The following is a 23,517-nucleotide window of genomic DNA, read 5'->3' as shown; positions in this document are numbered from 1 at the left end:
TGCATGCCGAACAACCCCAAGCACAATCAGTAGTCAAACTGCGAGCAGCTTCGCTCGCTGACCAACGCGAGGCATGCCTATTTCTGATCTGGCACATCTGTGCTTCACCTTCAGCGTTCAGATGTTTGAAAATGTCTTGTGCAATATTAGGCTTTATCACTTGAGTGACAACCAATGTAATTTGCTAGGTTATTTTTATCAAATGCGCTGTTGAAAATGGTGTTTTACCGGAACAAAAGTAGCCTAAACTATCGTGGGACACACGGCTCTCATCTGGCTATACATGCTGATCAGGGCTTACATTGGATTTTATTTTGATTGTTCAGGTTCACCATCAGCAATAGTTTTGGTAGTTTTTGTTTGAAACAATGAGTATATACGGTCATTTTTAGATATACAAGGTAAAGTTGATCATTTCATAATGAGGACAGCAATCACTTTTGCTACCTGCACTGCATGGTCGAAGCGGGAGAAGAAGAGGAGCTCACTCGAGTTCAAAAGGTCCAACTTCCAAAAGATCTAAACCATTCCATTATGAGACACGCGTGAAATCCAAAGTTGTGCTTTATAATCATTGGCTATGTCATAGCAAATTGTTTACAAATAAATATTGATACATTACTAGTGTAACAGTATAACTTTAAACCGTCCCCTCGCCCCGACACGGGCGCGAACCAGGGACCCTCTGCACACATCAACAACAGTCACCCACGAAGCGTCGTTACCCATCGCTCCACAAAAGCAACGGCCCTTGCAGAGCAAGGGGCAACACTACATCTAGGTTTCAGAGCAAGTGACGTAACTGATTGAAACGCTACTAGTGCGTACCCGCTAACTAGCTAGCCATTTCACATCCGTTACACTCACCCCCCTTTCAACCTCCTCCTTTTCCGCAGCAACCAGTGATCCGGGTCAACAGCATCAATGTAACAGTATAACTTTAGACCGTCCCCTCGCCCCGACACGGGCGCGAACCAGGGACCCTCTGCTCACATCAACAACGGTCGCCCACGAAGCATCGTTACCCATCGCTCCACAAAGGCCACGGCCCTTGCAGAGCAAGGGGCAACACTACATCTAGGTTTCAGAGCAAGTGACGTAACTGATTGAAACGCTACTAGCGCGTACCCGCTAACTAGCTAGCCATTTCACATCCGTTACACTAGCTAACACTTTTTTAATGTGCAAAAATGACGACTGAATTAGTGGGTGATGGGGATTTCAGATCAAAAGCAAGGTAGATACCCAGTTTCCCTTATGGCTCAGCCCAGGTGCCTACATACAACATAGACATATACAGTACATCATTTACACACACACACACACACACACACACACACACACACACACACACACACACACACACACACACACACACACACACACACACACACACACACACAAACAGAGAAGTCGGCTCAGACAGATCCAGTTCAGAGAAGCCCAGCTCATAAGCTCCATCAGCAGCATATTTTAATTTAGAATAGAAAAGGAATGTGTTTATGCAACAAATGTTAGTGCATTGCATCGAACTGAATCGCTTCGATTCGTTCCTCCAAACAAACCGAATCGCACAGATCGTTTCAAACTTAAACTTATCGTTCCTGTATGGTATTGTAGCCCATGTATCTAAATATGTATCGAATCGTCTTGGAAGGTAAAGATGCACATCCCTAATTTTTAAGCGCTGCAGTGTCTGACTGACTCATTTGAGATCTGTAGCAGCCAGGTCTATATATTGACAGCTCACTGACTGTCCTACATAGAGCTGGTTCTGATTCAAGCTGTGTGTTTTCAGGACTGGATCCAGGCAGCTCAGAGCTTCCAGAGGGCTGGGGAGAGCTACAGGATGGCAGGCAAGCTGGACTCAGCCGCCACGGCCTTCAAATATGCAGGGAGTCACATGCTCCAATCAGATGACTTCACCATGGATGATATCATCACTGTGCTCACTGATTGCCTTGAGCTGAGCAACAACATCAAAAACCCAGAGTTGCTCGGTTGGTAAACTGTCAGATTAACTGAATTGAGGAAAAAACAAATGAGTAACAGCGTTGTCAGTCAACAATTTGGTCACAGTTTTGTGACTTTATCCCTCAGTCTTTCAGGTAAGGTGTACAATGACCTGGGCCTGAGTTTCTCCTAGCTGAAGTTGTTCCAGGAGGCAGCCGTGGTCCTACAGAACCTGGGAGCCGTTCACAACACACTAAGCCAGTACCGGCAGGCCCTGGACTACCACCGATAGACAGCCAGCCTGCATGGTGAGCTTATTACATCACTTACGCTGGAGAGTATAGTTATACTGTATTTTCTGCAAAGTTCAGTGCTGTTATGTACTGCATGTAATAATGATATACCATTTAGCATGCGCTATTCTCCAAAGTACTCTGCGTGCATATTTTTTTTGTATAAGTGGTGCAAGCACTCTACCAACTGAGCCGCAGAGAATCATGTGTGTGTGAGGAACATGTTACCTGAGGCGTGTAAGGAGTAATTGTTTAGGCAGAGGGGCAGACCATTCCTCAAACATTTCATTATACCCTGATTAATCCTTTACAGTATCTGGGTGTGTCCAGTGCTCTCCATGCCTCTAATCTGTCTCTGTGAGCAGCTCTCACATTAGCAAGAGAGGTGTGTGTATGTGTGTGTGTGTGTGTGTGTGTGTGTGTGTGTGTGTGTGTGTGTGTGTGTGTGTGTGTGTGTGTGTGTGTGTGTGTGTGTGTGTGTGTGTGTGTGTGTGTGTGTGTGTGTGTGTGTGTGTGTGCTCGTGCGCAGGGGTGTGTGTGGCTGAGATTCCACTGAGGCAATCCCATAGGGACTTACAGAGTGCTTACCACAGCACCACTGAGTGACTCACACACTGGTATTTCTTGTGCGTATGTGCATGTAACGGTTCTAAAGACATGTTTTTTTCGCCAGCCCACATGCTGTTGGGGATGTGAACGTGACATAGCTACTTATGCTTTTTTTAAGTGAGTGAAAAAGTGATGACGCTGTAAAGATTGTCTCTTGTTCCCTGTATTAACCCCTCTCCCTTTGTAATCTATCTTTCTCTCAAACTCTGTGTCTCTCCCTGATACCCTTCCCCCTTTCTCCCCATCATTCTGTGTGTCTGCGTCAGGGTCTTTGGGCAGTCGTCGTGCTCAGGGCCGCTGCTTCAGTAACTTGGCCTTTGCCCTCAGTCAGCTGAGGGAGCATGAGGAGGCAGCAGAGAACTACCTCCAAGCCCTGCAGGCCTTCAAAGACACTGGTACAAAATCAAGTCCAACTTTATTCTTTCTAAGAATAATAATAAGCACATTTGTCATGTTGGAAGTGTGTTCTAATTGTTTAAACAGGCTATTAATGACTCTTTACATCCATTGACCCCTTTTGACACTAAGTCTCACCCTCTTTCGCTCTCTATGTTGTTTACTCAACTTTCTCAATATTTCTTTATATTTATCTTTCTTCTTCCTCATCTATCTATCTATCTAGATGACTATAAGGACCAATGGCAGGCTTGTGAGGGTTTAGGGGAAGCTCGCTTTAAATTGATAGACCTGGAGAGAGCCACCCTCTACTACAAACAAGCTCTGGGTTTACTGTCAAAGTGCAAGGTAAAGAGGTCACTACTACAAATACACCAACCCATATAATCGATCCCCAATAGAATATACTTTTTCAGTTATATCAAGTTTATTTTATTTATTTTATATAGCCCTTCGTACATCAGCTAATATCTCGAAGTGCTGTACAGAAACCCAGCCTAAAACCCCAAACAGCAAGCAATGCAGGTGTAGAAGCACGGCGGCTAGGAAAAACTCCCTAGAATGGCCAAAACCTAGGAAGAAACCTAGAGGAACCAGGCTATATATGTTATATATGGTTGCTCAGACCTTATCAGACCATATAACGTTGGTTAACTGCCTTCTTCATTTCCAGGTCTCGTCCAGCTCGGTCCAGGAGCGTCTGGTCATCAAGCTGAGTGAGGCCCTGCAACACAGGCTGTCACTGATCACCCCTGGAAAACCCCAGGTAGGTACTGTCTGGTCACCACACTCCTGACCATCATACTCAGTTGCAGGAAAACAAACTGATTTGTTTATCTATCAGCCAGTATCTAGTTAATATACCAACACTATAACCAGATAATATACAGTTGCTTTTCAAAAGTATTCACCCCCCCTTGGCATTTTTCCTATTTTGTTGCCTTACAACCTGGAATTAAAATTGATTTTTGGGAGTTTTTATCATTTGATTTACCCAACATGCCTACCACTTTTAAGATGCAAAATATTTTTTATTGTGAAACAAACAAGAAATAAGGCAAAAAAACTGAACTTGAGCGTGCATAACTATTCACCCTCCAAAGTCAATACTTTGTAGAGCCACCTTTTGCAGCAATTACAGCTGCAAGTCTCTTGGGGTATGTCTCTATAAGCTTGGCACATCTAGCCACTGGGATTTTTGCCCATTCTTCAAGGCAAAACTGCTCCAGCTCCTTCAAGTTGGATGGGTTCCGCTGGTGTACAGCAATCTTTAAGTCATACCACAGATTCTCAACTGGATTGAGGTCTGGGCTTTGACTAGGCCATTCCAAGACATTTAAATGTTTCCCCTTAAACCACTCGAGTGTTGCTTTAGCAGTATGCTTAGGGTCATTGTCCTGCTGGAAGGTGAACCTCTGTCCCAGTCTCAAATCTCTGGAAGACTGAAACCGGTTTCCCTCAAGAATTTCCCTGTATTTAGCGCCATCCATCATTCCTTCAATTCTGTCCAGTTTCCCAGTCCCTGCCGATGGAAAAACATCCCCACAGCATGATGCCACCACCATCATGCTTCACTGTGGGGATGCTGTTCTCGGGGTGATGAAAGGTGTTGAGTTTGCGCCAGACATAGCGTTTTCCTTGATGGCCAAAAATATCAATTTTAGTCTCATCTGACCTGTACCTTCTTCCATATGTTTGGGGAGTCTCCCACATACCTTTTGGCGAACACCAAACATGTTTGCTTATTTATTTTTTTAAGCAATGGCTTTTTTCTGGCCACTCTTCCGTAAAGCCCAGCTCTGTAGAGTGTACGGCTTAAAGTGGTCCTATGGACAGATACTCCAATTTCCGCTGTGAAGCTTTGCAGTTCCTTCAGGGTTATCTTTGGTCTCTTTGTTGCCTCTCTGATTAATTAATGCCCTACTTGCCTGGTCTGTGAGTTTTGGTGGGCGGCCCTCTCGGCAGGTTTGTTGTGGTGCCATATTCTTTCCATTTTTTAATAATGGATTTAATGGTGCTCTGTGGTATGTTCAAAGTTTCAGATATTTTTTTGTAACCCAACCCTGAACTGTACTTCTCCACAACTTTGTCCCTGACCTGTTTGGAGAGCTTCTTGGTCTTCATGGTGCCGCTTGCTTTGTGGTGCCCCTTGCTTAGTGGTGTTGCAGACTCTGGGGCCTTTCAGAACAGGTGTGTGTATATATACTGAGATCATGTGACAGATCATGTGACACTTGCACACAGGTGGACTTTATTTAACTAATTGTATGACTTCTAAAGGTAATTGGTTGCACCAGATCTTATTTAGGGGCTTCATAGGAAAGGGGTTTGAATACATATGCACGCAACACTTTTCCGTTTAAAAAAATATATTAAAAAAATATATATATATTATTATTTATTTATTTATTATTATTTTTTTCACTTCACCAATTTGGACTATTTTGTATATGTCAATTACATGAAATCCAAATAAAAATCCATTTAAATTACAGGATGTAATGCAACAAAATAGGAAAAACGCCAAGGGGGATGAATACTTTTGCAAGGCACTGTATCAACCATCTTCTGGTCTGTTGGTGGGAACTATAGTGTGTGTGTGTGTGTGTGCGTGTGTGTGTGCGTGTGTGCGTGTGTGCGTGCGTGCGTGTTGACTGTGAAAAATGTGTTTCCATTTTAAGCCACTTTCAACTCTCTTGTAGAACTTGTAAGTGTACTCATGTGTTTCTACAGTTTCATCTCCAGTGTGCTGACTGGGTTGTTGTTCCCTAGTGAGTGGAGCTGGCTCTGCAGAGGTGTCTACCGGACAGCAGGGGAAGGAGGAGGAAGCCCCGGGTCCAGATGGAGAACAGGCACACACAGTGACGATGGGAGAGGCATGTGACTCCCAGTCACCGGTGACAAGATCTCTCACTGAGAAGCCGGGCTATCTGACTGTGCTGCCAGGGGCAAACAGGCAAGGCATTTAACACACACACACACACACACTGTAAACATCATCATACATGCTCACACAGTGCACATTATCACTAATTTACTGTACACATTAGCACACATACATAGATGCACCATTATACACACGCTCAATAACACCCATCCAGACAACTCATAAAGAAACGCAGAGTAATTTTACTTGTTGTGATTGACTTTTATTCTTTATTAGCACACTGGAAAATCAAACACTTTTTAATTTCGTGCCATGAGACTCGGGCCTCTTAAATTGTTTATTTTTGCAGAATGTCTTAAAGGTATTAACACCTATTGGGTTTTCTTAAATTACACTGAAGAAGATGAGCTCTGTGAGTGTCTGCTCTGCAGAGAAGAATTGAATAATAGGGAAATGGAGAGTCATTAGCCAGCCACAGATGTATCATAAGAGCACCAGCAGAGAAAACAAAACCGCATACATAATTCATGTCCATGGCAATGACCTTGGCCTCCACTCATGATTCACTACCATCCCCCTGTAAACACACACACACACACACACACACACACACACACACACACACACACACACACACACACACACACACACACACACACACACACACACACTCATTTCTGCATAGCTGCACTGTTTGTTATTCTCCCGTTCCCAGAGTAACCATATATCTAAGATGCCTTTAACTTGGCATTGCTGTGTGTGTGTGGCCAGTGTTACACTGCTGCTTGTCATTTTAAATTATTCTTGAAAAGTTATTTTTGAGATGATCATGTTTGAGCGTGCCTCTTCCTCTCACCTCCAGGAACCTGAATAATACATATGAGCAGCCCGACCCCCATTACTAGAACCAGGACCCATCAAACCACCCTGTACTCACCCAGCAGAGTAAGAACCACTCCCCTCAATCTTAACCTGAGAAACGGTTGCGCAACATGAGCTTTTGCACAAATCTCCCATTGAGGAAGTAGCTAGCTACTAGTTATAACTAGTGTGTGGGCTAAGAGGTCCTTATTTGGACAGAGGACCACTAGCATGTTAAAATAACACTATAATTTTTTTAATCCACATTCTGCACATATTGTTACAAGAAAGTAAGGGTTATGTTATCAAAAGCTTTGTTCAAACAATTTTTACTGTTTGTTATAATCCCTCTGTAGGCGAGCATTAAACCGAGGACGACACAGACTAACAGGTACGTAATGTTTGTCTGTGAGTTATTTCCAGTGATCGGCTTCAGTTTGAGTAATCATTGATGCTGACAGAACACGTATCGTGTGTTTTAGTGAGACTCCATTGTCCGAAAGCTCCGAAGTTTCACCCACTGGTGCGTCAGATAATGAAGAGACCATAACCCTGTTAAAGAAACGGAAGTCCCAAATCTGCACAGTCATGTGACTAGATGCAAGTCCAAGTTAATGTGGTTGGTTAATTGAAAGCATTCATAGGAATGACTCTATTGAGTGTATTTCTATGGCTCAAATCTGCTCTTTGCACATTGGTATTAAAAATTCTAATGCACATGTAAGTGTTACTGTATAACATTGTCTGTCTCATCTCCTGCACGTACAAGTGTTGCCTTGTCATTGCATTTGTCTTCCAAACACTCCCTGTTTTTATTTTTTTATTTTTTATTTCACCTTTATTTAACCAGGTAGGCCAGTTGAGAACAAGTTCTCATTTACAACTGCGACCTGGCCAAGATAAAGCAAAGCAGTGTGACACAGACAACAACACAGAGTTACACGTGGAATAAACAATAAACAAGCCAATAACACAATAAACAAGTCAATGACACAGTAGAAAAAAAAGAAAGTCTATATACAGTGTGTGGAAAAGGCATGAGGAGATAGGCAATAAATAGGCCATAGGAGCGAATAATTACAATTTAGCAGATTAACACTGGAGTGATAAATGAGCAGATGTGTATGCTGGTCATTGTCCCCCACACTAAAATTGGGGAAGGGACTGTGGATCTGTTTCCGTCCGTTAGTACGTTCATATGTTAGTCACAAGCGATATCTCAGACAGCATTGGCCCGGTTTTGACTAAACTTTGGTGAATGATGCATCTTGCCATAGCTTTACGGCATTTAGAAAATTACACTGATTGGCCAGATGGTGGCTCTGTAACGAGATTGAAAATGCAAACTTTGTAAGGTCATGCCCCTCACCCCGTTTGACCTTAAGTCATGAAATTTAGTAGATCGGTCCCTGTCTTCACAAGGAACAAATTTGCCTCGGGACCCATAAGTTCCGACCATTATGATTTTCCGCCATTTTGAATTGTGTGAAAAACACTTAACCCTACTCTTCTGATACCGAATGACCAATCTGCACGAAACTTGATATGTGGCATTTATGGAAAACGATCTCTCAACGCAATATTTTCCAGACTGGTAGCTAAATCAACATGGCCGCTATTGACCAATAAACATTCACCTGGGTGTGGTCTGGCACATGCATATATATCAGTCAATGATATTCGTATTGTAACAGAATTTGGTAAACACTGTCAAGACTCAACATATGCAAGAACATTCATATCGACCTTCCTGTGGCGCTATAACGGGCATATATCTGTTGATCTGTTTGACTTAGTGATTAAATTTGGCATGCATGTTTAGGGATATGAGCTAATCCACACGATATCTCAGACACCACTGGCCCAATTTTGACAAAATTTGGGTGAATGATTAGTCATGCCATAGAGATCTGTCATTGACAAAATTATACCTTTTGGGCCGGGGGTGGGGGGGGGCTATAGTAATCAACTGTACATACGTTAGTCATTTGTGGGGGGATGAAATGTTTACTGGTGCCTTATTTCAAGGTGTCTTGGTAGTCAATATTCTAAGATTGTTATCATGTGTATCATTTCTTCGATCATGCGAACTTAAATCTCTGCTCTTCACTTGAATCGTGGTTGTACAATTTGAAATAAATGTAATCTGTTTTTGAAGTATTTAACTCTGATCCTTTGTAAATGTATAGTCACCCCAAGGCTTAACAAAGCCAGCACCGTTGATCATTGCTACAAGAAAACACAAAAAAGAACAAGCACTCAATCTGTTTTCAATTGGTTTTCCTAAAGCTCACACTATGAGAAAATAGGCATAACCTTTAATTAAATGTACACAATTGTTACCCAGAGGGTCATGCTTTTTCAATTTCAGTCAGGGAGAGGGTTTAGTCTTTATTCCTTTTTATATTTTTTTTATTAGTCCATGGGAGGGTCATGTAATTTGTAATCGATTTAAATGTCATTGCTCAGTGTTTGAGAATTAGTATCTCATGTGTGCCTGATGCTGCCCCCCAGCTGATTCTCTGCTGGGTGTGCAATATCAAGTGTGCCTAGTGTGGTCTCAATAAAATGATCCATAGCCTATTCTATAGGCCAGGGGTGGGCAAACTTTTTGGCTCGAGGGCCACATCGGGATTTTGAAATTCAACTGAGGGTTGCATTTTTTGGGGGACCAATTGTTTGTTAAAATCAATTTGCAGGCGTCACTACAGACCAGGGTTCGATCCCAGGCTGTGTCACAGCTGGTCGTGACTGGGAGACCCATGGGGCAGCGCACAATTGGCCCAGCATCGTCCAGGTTAGGAGAGGGTTTGGCAGGCCAAGATTTCCTTGTCCCATCGCGCTCTAGCAACTCCTGTGGCGGGCCGGGCGCATGCACGCTGACACGGTCGTCAGGTGTACAGTGTTTCCTCTGACACATTGGTGCGGCTGGCTACCGGGTTAAGCGGGCATTGTGTCAAGAAGCAGTGCAGCTTGGCTGGATCATGTTTCGGAGGATGCACGGCTCTCGACCTTCGCCTCTCCCGAGTACATACGGGAGGTGCAGCGATGGGACAAGACTGTAACTACCAATTGGATACCACAAAAATTGGGGGAAAAAAGGGTTGTCTGTTTTAACAAACCTTTTTTATTTTTGTTCTTATATATTGAATATAGTTTTTTTGTGTTGTGTTTTTTTATAAGCCCTTGGGCTTCCAACCATACTTGCACACCGTTTTTTATTTGTTTTTAACTGTATTGTTGTTTATCACTTATTTTCTTCAGTGCAAATAAATTCAACCTTAGGTTTTAGGTTATGTGTTAAAAAAACAAATGGCTTTTTCTCTAAGTCATTGATGATCAGATACTAAAGTTGTAACTGGTTCTGTTGCGCAAAATGTTTACAGTTGATAGACAACTTCAGCACTGTTCCAAACTTAGACTATCCTCTTTTTTTAACAATAGTCTTTATAGAAATCTAAATGTCTTTGGTGCTGCAGCATGCGCTCATTCGTTGACATGCTCTGTTGTGGTATTTAAAAAGATTCTGTTTGTCTCCAGTCACGTAAAATGACGTAGAATTGCAAGAAATGCGTTTATAAAAGGCACACAAAAAATCGGACTGCAAATAAGATGATGGATTCATGCAGTGCTTTTATTATAATGGATATCTTTTCATCCTTACCCTTGTCTGCGTTGGTCTGCAAATCCACAATATTCTAGCTACTTTGCTATGTAATGCTTACAAAACGAAGAACAGTTTCTAAAACTGCATATCTAAGGCTCTGGGCTGGGTCTCATAAAAGCATCGTAGCACGAAGATACTCTTCTGTGCATTTAGTGTCAGTGGAATTACGATGATCTTAGTGCTACGATGCTTTTGGGAAACCCAGCCCTGGTCTGTCATAGGAGTGAGGGTAAACGTAGGCATGTTCTCTGTTATCCACTTTGTTTTAATTATTATTTTGGGTATAGGGGAGGGTCACAAAAAAAAAATTAAGCGTTCAGGGAGGGTCGGGTAAATAAATATTATACTGAAGGGAGGGCCATCCATTTTCATTTCAGAGAGGTTCGATTTTCTCCAGGTATCCCTCATTATCAATAACGTACAGTCCCTTATCAGGGGTGCTGCCGCACCTCCAGCACCATTCCCGCTGCTACGATTGTATAAGGAAATGCATGATGAAGTGCTGCTGCACATAGGCTATCAGCCATCCAGACCGAATATTGGTGATGATGTAAATCAAGTGTTATAAAGTGTAAATCAAATGTTATGCTGCTCTGGCATTACTGTTCATATTTAAACTAGTTAGCTTGCTACACACACTCCACCAGTGACTGCATTTAAAGCCATGCATGTTTGGATAATGGGCGAGCGCAATCTCCATGAGTGCTGAGCAATTAACCGACATGTCAGTTGTTTTTGGGTTACTAATTTACCAAGTTTAAATGATTTGAATTCCATTTTGTTAGAGTTTTTTCTGTGAGCTCAATGCGCAGTTTATGTAGAGATAAATCAGATCAAGCCTGAACTATGCAATGTAGTAGGTTGTTTTAGTTTCCAACAGGCCAATATTCTACATATATTAGCACAGAAAACATGGTAATTAACTATAATGACAATTGGGCACCTGCATACTTGTCCGGTCTGTGTGGAGCACTGAGCTATTATAATAAGAACCGTGTGGAGCAGACATGGGGTGATTGATACTTGGCATTCAGTAGTCATAAAAGTTTGTTATATTTACATTGAAGAACTACTAAAATGTTGATTTGGCAGACTGCATAGGCAGCAGCTCTATAGAGATGAGATGATGACTTGTAATGAAATAGTGAAGTAATGTGAATCCATTATGGTTAATAAGCAGTAATGGTCATCACTAACATTTGTACTTTTAATTGTTTTATTCTGTGTTGTTACAACATTCGACCCACATAATGCATAGTGCATTTAATGTATAAAAAATAAACTGAACCTACCTCAAAAAACCCTAATCGCTCAGCACTAATCTCCATACAGGGGGTGGCGAATTTGACGTCATCACGACAACTAGGTGGAAGTGGGTTCAGAACAACAATGACAAAAACTGTGTACAAAAATATAAAATTATACCACCACACAAAAGAGCACTTGGCAAGTGGGAGGGAAAAGGGGCAGGTGTTCTGGCACAGGTAGACCCATATTGTGCACGCGCCTGCAAATCAGTATTGCCAAATAATCTGTAGTCTTTGCTTTTGATGCACCAGGTTTCTTTTCAGCACTTCAGCACCTGCGTGTATGGACAGCTCCCCTCCCATGTCTATTTTTGATGAACGCAAGTAGTGGGATAGAGTGGTCTGTTGAACTGTAGCTGCAGAACCTATTTCACCAACCTCGGAGCCCGACAAGGATTGGACATTGGATAATTTTTTGAAACTTCCATGGATATTGAGATATACAAAAAGAAAACTGAGTGAAAGATGGATCAACCGAAACGCTGAAATTGTTGTAGGCCTACTTTGGAGACGAATACGTAATTTTGGTTTTCAATTATCTTCGATGCTGCGGCAACTGAAGATAATACAGATATTTCATTGCATTACGGCTTAGCTGATCAATTGGAATACACAACATTGTATCGGAGAGAAAGTGTGCTTTGTGGCGTATTGTGAGGAATGCGCGCATTTCAAGTGAGTTGAGCGTTAAACAAGGTAAGAGTGAACATAGTCCTGTAATATATCTCACTGCATGTTGTCATTATGTGGACAGATGACTAGCCTACATAAACGTGCTATAGGATACATTGGAGTAACTTGTATAGCCTACATTATAGTGGCATAACAATAAATATCCTAATTTGTTAAAGGACTATATGGTACGAAACAATCAATAGAATAAAATATGCAATAACCTTGCATATCTACGCTTCTTGTCCATTTACTCCATGAAAACAAACAAATGTCCAAAATATAAAGGCAAAACGTTGCAAATATATAGGTCTTATACTTTCATTTTTTTACCTTCCATTTTCAAAGGTTAGGTAAAAGGTTTTTCGCCCCACTTAAAGTTTAGAATCCCATTGACCCATCCATCAGATTGCTGCAGTTTCCGAATCGACCGCGACGTTTTTCAGTGCATACACACCAATATAGCAAAAGCAGTGACGCCAACCGAAATATGTCTTCCGCATTTAACCCAACCCCTCTGAATCAGGTAGGTGCGGGGAGCTGCCTTACAACGTTCACGGCGCCCGACGAGCAGTTGATGTTGGGAATTAACTGCCTTGCTCAAGAGTAGAACGGCTCGGGGTTTCGATATAGGACTTGCATTACCGCCGCTTTTAAGTGACGCCAAAAAATAATTTATGAGTGTACACGGTAAACACTGATTGAAGACCCTAGTAGGCTACTGGTGCATGCTGGGATGATCAATTTACTGCGTGAAACTTGATCCCAATGTCCTTCAGACACCTTCGCGTGCCGGTGCCAGGGATTCTTCAGCGGATGGGAGAACAACCACAGCCACAAAAAATAACTCACATAATTCTATTACGTGATTAACACCTATTCAAGACTTCATTTCGAATATGTTAACATATTGAGAGGAGACAGAGTGAGGATCAGTGTTGAAATACTTAATTCATGAGAGTGAAATGGTGAGAGAGAAAGTGTGTGTGTGTGTGTGGCATAGGAAAGGCTTAATTAATGTTGAATTAATTCAAGTGAGATGGCGAGAGACAAAGGATAGAGGGAGTGTGTGTGTGGCATAGGACACACACACACACACTTGGTCCAAGGTCATCTAAACTGAAAGGGGGATATGGTTGGGTATTCTAAATCAGGGAGACAGAGAGAAAGGTTGTCTTTGTGCTGCTACTTTAAGTGCAGTGCTGTGTCAATGTTCTCAGCATCAGTACTGGGGCCATCAGGGATCTGACGGGGCCGAATAGAAACAAGTCATGGTCAGAAGAGGCTGAAAATGACCAGTATATCAATCTAATGTGCCTTTCCCTGTGTTACAAACCAAGAACGAACACCATCTCTGCATATGAGTCATTACACATGACAATGCCCTTTGTAAAATATTTCTAAACTCTGTTAATTCCCAGGGTAGGCTGACAAACTAAATGAGCTGATGAGGAATCCATTGCACCGGTCGGCTTTTTCAGCACATTCTGGTGTGACATTTCTCTCTGGCGAAGAGCAGAAGTCTCCCTGTCCCAATGTCCCTGCTGTAGAAACACATGATCTTTCTTCTTTTTCTTTAGTATTCACAGGGCAATGTGTTTGGAGAGGGTGTTGACAGCTCTGGAGTGGGGTAAGGTCAGGCTCTGCAGTCCTCTACATCGACTTTCAAGCCAATAGTCAGCAGGCAGACGGCACATGATGTAGTCTAAACAACACTGGCTTTTCTTGTTTCCAGGTTCAGTGTCATTCCATCTTACTCTAGGTGAACAGTTCACGTGTTTGAGTACTCGTTAATAATGTTTTGACTATTGTTGATTGGTGGTGTTTAAATCTACTGCACTTGCTAAGAGAAGATGTATAGTCACTGTGACATACTGTCTGATCATCTTATCTCATTTGATATTATGCTGTAAGATCAAATGAATGATGATGAATACAGATCATTTGTCTGATCATTCTATCATAATCCTATTTCCAACCTTATTACCTCTGATATGTGTGTGATATACAGTACATGAAGTCCTCCTGGATCAGCCTCTCACTTTGAGGCTTTGTCATTACACTTTGATGTGCAAAGACATCTCGCTCCCCCACTATGGTCCATGGTGTTCTGTACATCACTGTGCCATTATGAATCACAGTCCACAAACAGTGCACACAATGATGCTTTAGGGCACTGATTGCAGTCCTCTGGGGCTAGGACACAACACAGGTCAGGTTATTGTGCTCTGTGTGTGGGCTGATTTGCATTGGCCATAAAGTGGTATAAATACAGATCCATCATGGTCAGAGTCAACGTGGTTATTTACTGGTAGGTAGGCCTCTATTACAACCCAATTGGGGTCACTGAATCGGATCAAGTTGGATCGTTGTTTTCCAAAGTAATGATTGCAATGCTTCTCACCAACACTACAGCTTATTTGAAACAGCTGGTCCTGTATTTCTTATTGAGCATAGGATTTAATGTCTGTTTTTTTCAATACAGTGCATTTATCCCAAGTCCAATTCCACACAGAGCCTTCCGTTCAAACATACATCCTATGTACATTTCCTCACAAACATCTGCCGTGAAAAGTACAGTATCATCTATATGGCCATTTTCCTGGTGTTCAGGACTTCAGATGAATATGTTACACTGGGCAAGAGTTTAGCTGGCATGCCAAACCTGTGTCTAGCTAACAGAATAGAGGGATATTTGGGAGGCCAACTAGAGCCATAAAAACAGCAGTAATGAGTAGGGAAGATGCAGCGCTGGTGCAATTACTGTGTGAGTTATACTGCAGAGGTTTGTTATTAGCAGGGGAGGCTGCCTCATGTCTCATTAGTGACAAAACAGTGTGTTGAATACCCATACATCTCCACTGGCCTTCTGTGTATAGTTGAGGAATAACAGGCAGCGTCATATTCTGATTACCAAGAGATTACAATATGTTACCCTGCGATTCTGTCAGTGTGATAATTGTTTATCATCTTGATGCCATTACCCACCATGCACAAACTGGCTGAATCAACGTTGTTTCAACTTAATTTGTCAACATATTGTGATGTGGAATCTGCATGGAAAATACATTGGATTTGAAAAAAGTCATCAACTGTGGTTTTGAGGGTGAAATTTCAGCCTCAGGATTATGTCATTATGGTAACCAAATTTAAACATAGACAACACTTGTGTAAAATATGTTGAATTTGTACCTTTAAACAACGTCAGATCTTCAACGTTAAAAAATCCACTGTCAGAAAACAACAATAGGCTGGGCAGCACCTCCTACTGGAGAATCTACTCTTTGGTCTCCCATCCAGGGTTTTAAGGTTTAAACCAATCCCTGTCCTGCTTAGCTATGATATTTTTCCCTAACTGTTACTGATGTGCTATCATGAGAATGATTTTTGTGAGATCTCCACTTAAAACTAAATAGATTCACTGTTGCTATCGAAGTCATTCCACAGGGTAGGTTTGACAGAGCAAATGAAATGTGACCATACTTTATCAATCATATAACATCAGTGATACTATTTAGGCCTGTATAGCATTTGAAAAGTTATCAACAGCTATTGTTTAAATTAAACCCAGAATTCAACAAAAAATAGACAATACAAACTTAATTTAAAGTGCATTTAAAGTATGATTTGATTTAGTCCTATCCTTTAACTTTTATTTTTTATTGAGATAAAGACGTGAATCCAACATATCAATTATTAATTTTCAGTGGCACAGATGGAACTATCCATGCAGAATATAAATCTCCTTCAAATGTTGGTATTTTGTTGCATTTACAACCAAAAACAATTCAATATCACCTTTGAAATTGTCCACAAGTTAACAAATGATATGTTGGATTCACATCTCTAACTCAACCAAAAATATAAGTTAAAGAATAGGATTAAGACAGTGGCTTAGATCTAACTATCCAAGCAGTATATACTGTCACACCCTGATCTGTTTCACCTGTACTTGTGATTGTCTCCACCCCCTCCAGGTGTCACCCATCTTCCCCATTATCTCCTGTGTATATATACCTGTGTTCTCTGTTTGTCCGTTGCCAGTTCGTCTTCTTTGTTTGAGTCAACCAGTGGTTTGTGTCTCAGCGCCTGCTTTTTCTAGTCTCTCTTTTCTTGCCCTCCTGGTTTTGACTCTTGCCTGTCCTGACTCTGAGCCCGCCTGCCTAACCACCCTGCCTGACCCTGAGCCTGCCTGCCGACCTGTACCTCTGCCCCCCTCTGGATTACCGACCTCTGCCTTACCCTGAGCCTGCCTGCCGTCCGGTACCGTTGCCTGACCTGGTTTTCTGACCCATACCTGTCTTGCCTGCCCCTGTTGGAACATTAAACTATTGTTTATTCGACGTGGTCTGCATCTGGGTCTTCCCTTCACACTTTCATTTCATTTTAGTCATTTAGCAGACGCTCTTATCCAGAGCGACTTACAGTAGAGTGCATACATTTTATTACATTTTACATACTGAGACAAGGATATCCCTACCGGCCAAACCCTCCCTAACCCGGACGACGCTATGCCAATTGTGCGTCGCCCCACGGACCTCCCGGTCGCGGCCGGCTGCGACAGAGCCTGGGCGCGAACCCAGCCCAGCCTGGGCGTGAACCCAGAGACTCTGCGATGCAGTGCCCTAGACCACTGCACCACCCGGGAGGCCAGCACACTTGATATATACAGTACATCTCCTTTAAATGTTGGTATTTGGTTGCATTGTCAACCAAACAGAATTTAATATTACTTTTGTAATACAGTAAATAACTAGGCTAAAGCTATCTTCCAAACTAATTTAACATTCCACCTTAAAATTAGTAATACGTCCATTTGCACATTGATGTTACTGTAACTATACATTTCTTATGTAATCACATAAAGCATGCATGTTCAAGATGGTATGCATAGGATGTTGCAGGTCTATGGAGATCTTCACAATCTGCACAGAATCTCAAACGGCATTAATGTAATCTCAACTGCAATGCAGGTTTGGTTCTGCTATTAGATGAATTAAACACAGTGATAACACATTTAACAAAATATCTGACACTGTATTCCCATGTGAACTTTGCTGTGCTTTAAGATGGTTGAAAGCGCAGTGATAGACATTTGGGTGACAATTAAACCAAAAATCAGACATTGTTTTTCCATTGGAATTTGGTTGTGCTTTTAGATGGTTGAATGCATAGTGATAACACATTGGCAATTCAACTAACTTTCGGCTTTCTTTTTGACAGTGGTGGAAAAGTACCCAGTTGTCATACTTGAGTAAAAGTATTATACCTTAATATAAAGTTACTCAAATAAAAGTGAAAGTCACCCAGTAAAATACTACTTGAGTAAAAGTCTAAAAGTATTTGGTTTAAAATGTACTTAAGTATCAAAAGTAAAAGTATAAACCATTTCACATTTCTTATATTAAGCAAAGCAAGAGGTAGCATGTTCTTGTTTTTAAAATATATGGATAGCCAGGGGCACACTCCAACACTATTATTTACAAAATATGCCTTTGTGTTTAGTGAGTCCACCAGACCAGAGGCAGTAGGGATGACCACGTGTTCTCTTGATAAGTGTATGAATTTCACAATTTTCCTGTCTTGCTAAGCATTCAAAATGTAATGAGTTCTTTGGGTTGTCAGGGAAAATGTATGGAGTAAAAAGTACAATATTTTGTAAAAGTTGTCAAAAATATAAATAGTAAAGTACAGATACCCCAAAAAACTACTTAAATAGTACTTAAAAATATTTTTACTGAGGAACTTTACACCACTGCTTTTTGAGTGGGTGAATATATGTTGTAATCTAATTGATCAACGTCTCAACCAAATATTATCCAATTATCCACGTTGAAATTATGTGGTGTACCCAGTGGGTACGCTTCTCTCTGATGAGTTGGTTGGTGGACTGTGGACTGTTTATCAGTCGCATGAGGTCTTATTTTACATTAATAATCACTTATACTATCCAGAGCAACGTAGAATATCTGACGACGCATAAAAACTGTGATGTGTATATGATAATAATGTATGTAATCACGATAATGACATACATGTTTTACTTTGTCATCTACAGTCATTCATATAAACCTTGTCTTTTCCAACCCAGGATGTCTGGCAACCTGTCCCTCCTGAGGCCTCCCTTAGTGGGTGCCACCGGGTCAATGCAACCCGCCCTCTCAAACATGTCCCAGTTTCCCCCTCTGGTTGACTGGGAGGCGCCCACCTTCACCCGAGCCGCCCAATTCCGTGTCGGCGCCACCTTAATCCTCTTCCTATTTGCTGCCTGCAGCAACCTTGCGTTATTGGTCAGTGTGTGCCGGGGGCGTGGCCGGCGCCTGGCTTCTCACTTGCGACCACTCATCATGAGCCTGGCCGCCGCCGACCTGATGATGACCTTTGTGGTGATGCCACTGGACGCCATTTGGAACATCACGGTGCAGTGGTATGGCGGAGACGCCATGTGTAAGATGCTGTGCTTCCTCAAGCTGTTTGCCATGCACTCATCAGCCTTCATCCTGGTGGTGATCAGTCTGGACAGGCACCACGCCATCCTACACCCGCTGGACTCACTCAACTCCCACCACAGGAACAAGAGGATGCTGGGTCTGGCCTGGGGCCTCAGTGTGCTTCTGGCCTTACCACAGGTGAGTTAAAACCCTGGTAGCCTTGTTTACTATAAATAGTGTGGCACTCCAAGAAATTCAAGGTAAATTCCTTAAAATGAAAGTGATTTTGTTCATTCCTGGTATGTTGTTGAGATGACGTGTTCATGCCAAGTGCAGCTCTAGTTGTGGGTTAGTCAAGGCACTTAGAAGTGTGTATTTACATTTTAGTAATTTAGCAGACGCTTTTATCCAAAGGTACTTAGAGTAAGTGCATTCATCTTAAGATAGCTAGGTGGGGGCCTCCCAAGTGGTGCAGCGGTCTAAGGCACTGCATCGCCGTGTTGCGGCGTCACTACAGCCTGGGGTTTGATCACCGGCCATGACCGGGAGTCCCATAGAGCGGCACACAATTAACCCAGCGTCGTCCGGGTTAGGGGAGGGTTTGGCCGGGGGGGGGGTTTACTTTGCTCATCACGCTCTAGTGACTCCTTGTGGCGGGCCGGGCGCCTGCAGGCTGACCTCGGTTGTCTGTTGAACGACATATTGGTGCAGTTGGCTTCCGAGTTAAGCAGGCAGGTGTTAAGAAGCACGGTTTGGCGGGTCATGTTTCGAAGGACGCGTGACTCGACTTTCACCTCTCCCAAGCCCGGCAGCAATGAGACATGATCTTAATCACAAAGTTGGGGAGAAAAAAAGGGTAAAAATGACATTAATAAATCAAAAATAGATAGCTAGGTGAGATAACCACATATCACAGTTGTCATATGTACATTTGGCCTAAATACAGAAGTTTGTTAAGATATTCTTTGAAGAGGTAGGATTTCAGTTGTTTTTGGAAGATGGGCAGAGACTCTGCTGTCCTAGCTTCAGGGGGAATCTCGTTCCACAATTGGGGTGCCAGGACAGAGAGGAGCTTTGACTGGGCTGAGCGGGAGTGTATCAGTTTGCACAGATGTTTCAAGTGCCAGTTAACACTCTCGACCCAGTGGCTGATGGGAGATGACAGGTGAAAGGATGGCCTAGGTCACCATTTGTGACAGATACTGAATTAATCTGGTCAAGGTCAAGCGTAGATCTAATACACACACACATACACACACAGTGACAAACGAGGAGGCATTACCTACGATTCTGTTCCTGCATGGTGTGCTGTACTCAACTGTCATCTCATCCAGAAATTGAAACCGCTTCGCCTACTGTGCACACATACTGATGGATCTAGATGGGGATTTAATGAAGATAGGCTGGGGATCTCCCTGGCTCTTTGGCAATGTGTTCCTTGAATCAAAAACACAATCCTGTCTGCTGTGTCATTGAGAAATGCTTTCCTGAAAACCCCTTGACAAAAACAGTGCATTAAGGATTATGTGAAAGTGAGAGTTAATGGTGCACTGGTCTGTGAGGACAGCCGGTGTAGAGGGAAATGTGGATGGATGCATTCATTGATTCGCTTTGACAGGGAAATTAAATATTTCCTCTGAACTTGACAGAGTGGTTTATGCCTTGTAATGTATTATTATTATAAAAAAGATTAAAAAAGATGCCCCACGGTGTGATTTTGAATTTGTTTTTGGCTACAACCAATTCAAGATCACACTGCGGGGCATCTTTTTTTCCCCTGTAGAAAATACATAAATTAATATATTACAAGTCATCTGATTTAGAATGTAGCCTAAGGAAATATAAAATGTACAGTACATAACTTACCGTAGTTAGGATTGTTCTTGGGTATATTCTTGCACAGTATGTAAAATGGTTTCAAAGAGTAATGGCATGCTACTGCACCACAACTTCAAAGTAGTCCAGGCTTCTCCACATTGTTTGGATGGCTTACTTCAAGCTGCAGGAGAGTGACTGTTTGCTTGAAGGGGGTAGAGTGTCAGGGTGTGGGACGGGAGATTCAAAGGGGGGAGAAACGGCATGCGTCCCTCATGAGGATAGATTTATGAATCTGAGTAGACAAATAAGCCTAATTTGCTGTCAGAGTGGCGCCGGGGCTGCTGGGAGTTTTATCAGTGCACCTCCTGGTAGGCGAGTGATTCACCACAGAGCATGAGCATCTTGAACGTCTCGCCTCAGGCTCTTCCCCTCTAATTTAATTTTCAGGGCTGCAGAGTGCAGAGGGGCATAACAGGATTTACATATCAGTGCCACACCGTCAGAGATCCCACGTAATCACCGCCCCTATGCAGCAGAGGGTCAAGGACAAGGGGGTAGATAGACAGATAGGGATATGCCTTCTGGAGTCTTCCTGGAAATGAGGAGGCATTTCAGCGAGAAATCTTTAAATTCCTGGCATGCTGATATTAGTTAGTTAATTGTGCCCCCCAGAGTGTGAAATATGATTATATTCCTGAGAATTAGGAATGTGCAACATCAGCAGCAGGAGGAGGGAGATGTTGTAAAACCAAGATTTTAAACACTGAAAACAATCTAACATTTTAATAATACATGGAGGATTGGAAAACAAGTAAAATTGCATTGTTGCAAAAGGCTAACAACTCTGCCCCCAACTCAGATGGGATACAACTGAAAGTATAAAATCATAAATCAATTCAGTATTTATATATGTCTGTCATGGTGATTTATGTCCCCAAATAATTTTGAAAGCCATTGCAGAATATGGATCCACCTTGAAAGTTATTGTGATGCTACTGACCACTGCATTCATTAATCAGAAAATACTGCAGACATGACTCAGCCACTGCATTTTCTCATTAAACCACCCATTTCTGGCCAGTGCGCCGGCACAAAATAGCAGCCAAGACCTCAACTGAGTTTTATACTTTGAAGGTAGATTAAATGATCCTCAACAGAACCTAAATTAGTACTGTAGTAGCCCAGTGTATACCTGTGTGAAAGGTACTACTGTATTTACAGTAGGTGGATTGTCATACATCTTAGATGTTGTGGTTGTTGTTACTCAGTGACTTCCTGTTCCCCAGCTGTTCATCTTCCGGGCCATCAAGGCAGAGGGCGTAGACTTCACCCAGTGTGTGACCCATGGCAGTTTCAAAGAGCGATGGCAGGAGACGGTCTACAACATGTTCTACTTCGTCACTCTCTACGTGTTCCCCCTGCTGGTCATGAGCTTCTGCTACACACGCATCCTCATTGAGATCAATCAGCAACTCCACAGGAACAAAGGTAAAAGCTAGCTATTCCAATCTGGCAACCACAATACTTGCATGTCCAAAATGGCAACCTCAGTAGGCCTATATGCTGTTCAAACATGAATTATACATTGACAATGTTTAGGTGAGATATGATAGCTACATTAGCTTTAGGAAGCTACTAACCAGTGCCATACTTTTCCAGCTGGCGAGTCCTGCCTGAGACGCAGTGGCACAGACATGATCCCCAAAGCACGAATGAAGACTCTAAAGATGACCATCATCATTGTGATGTCCTTTGTGGTCTGCTGGACGCCCTACTACCTCCTGGGTATCTGGTACTGGTTCCAGCCGGAGATGCTGCAGGTCACACCTGAATACATCCACCACGCCCTGTTTGTCTTCGGCAACCTGAACACATGTTTTGACCCGGTCATCTATGGCTTCTACACGCCCTCGTTCCGGGCCGACCTGGCCATGTGCTGGTGCTATAGAAGAAGGGACATTAATATGTCGCCCAGGTCTCTGGACCGCCTGTCCGCCCACCAGGGCCCCCACAGCGGAGAGCAGGACTCTGACGCCCCCGGTGTGGAACAGACCAAAGAGACTGGAGGTGACGGTAGATGACTGGCGCTGACAGTAAGTACATCTGTAAGGTTGGAGGGCTGAGGGAGAGCAGACCTGGAAATGAGCGCTACTAAGGAGTATGTAGACCGACCTACTTATTCTGTGAGGTGAAGACAGTGACATGCTAAACAGCACCACCAAAATGTCTCCCCTCTGATTGTACGCCCATCTTTGACATTTTGAGGACATTGTTGAAGCATGGGAAGAGGCACTTGAGTTAGGGGTCAAGCCCAACCTGAGATGAAAGGGGATAGATGGATAAAGAGACAAAACTATCTCGGAAGTCAAGGGTTGAAGGGTTAAAATCCTTCAGGATTACTTTACCCAGAAAATACATGTTTTCTGGGCCTAATCTTCATCGTTAAGCACCATGGCTAAGGCAGTTCAGAGGTAGACTTAGGAGCCACCCTGATCTTGTGAGCTTACATGAATGATTCGTTGTTTCCAAGGGGTCCAGAGGGAGGCAGAACAGAACCAACTGGGCTGCAACACGTTTCTGCCAACGTTGGATATCCAGATATACAGCAACAGTTAAGCACATG

The 23,517-nt window shown here is 42.6% G+C and overlaps 1 protein-coding gene across 1 annotated transcript; it reads left to right on the top strand.

Moving 5' to 3' along the window:
• The first annotated feature begins 18,644 nt into the window (after positions 1 to 18,644).
• On the top strand, positions 18,645 to 22,975 carry LOC120047649 (gonadotropin-releasing hormone II receptor-like). Its single transcript, XM_038993195.1, has 3 exons — positions 18,645 to 19,274; positions 22,181 to 22,382; positions 22,554 to 22,975. The coding sequence occupies exons 1-3, from the start codon at positions 18,645 to 18,647 to the stop codon at positions 22,973 to 22,975; spliced, it is 1,254 nt and encodes a 417-aa protein (XP_038849123.1).
• The last annotated feature ends 542 nt before the right edge of the window (positions 22,976 to 23,517 follow it).

Source organism: Salvelinus namaycush, chromosome 5 (assembly GCF_016432855.1).
Source record: "Salvelinus namaycush isolate Seneca chromosome 5, SaNama_1.0, whole genome shotgun sequence".
Taxonomy (NCBI): Eukaryota; Metazoa; Chordata; class Actinopteri; order Salmoniformes; family Salmonidae; genus Salvelinus; species Salvelinus namaycush.
Note: the sequence above shows the minus strand (reverse complement) of the source record. Positions and strands in the feature narration are given on the sequence as shown.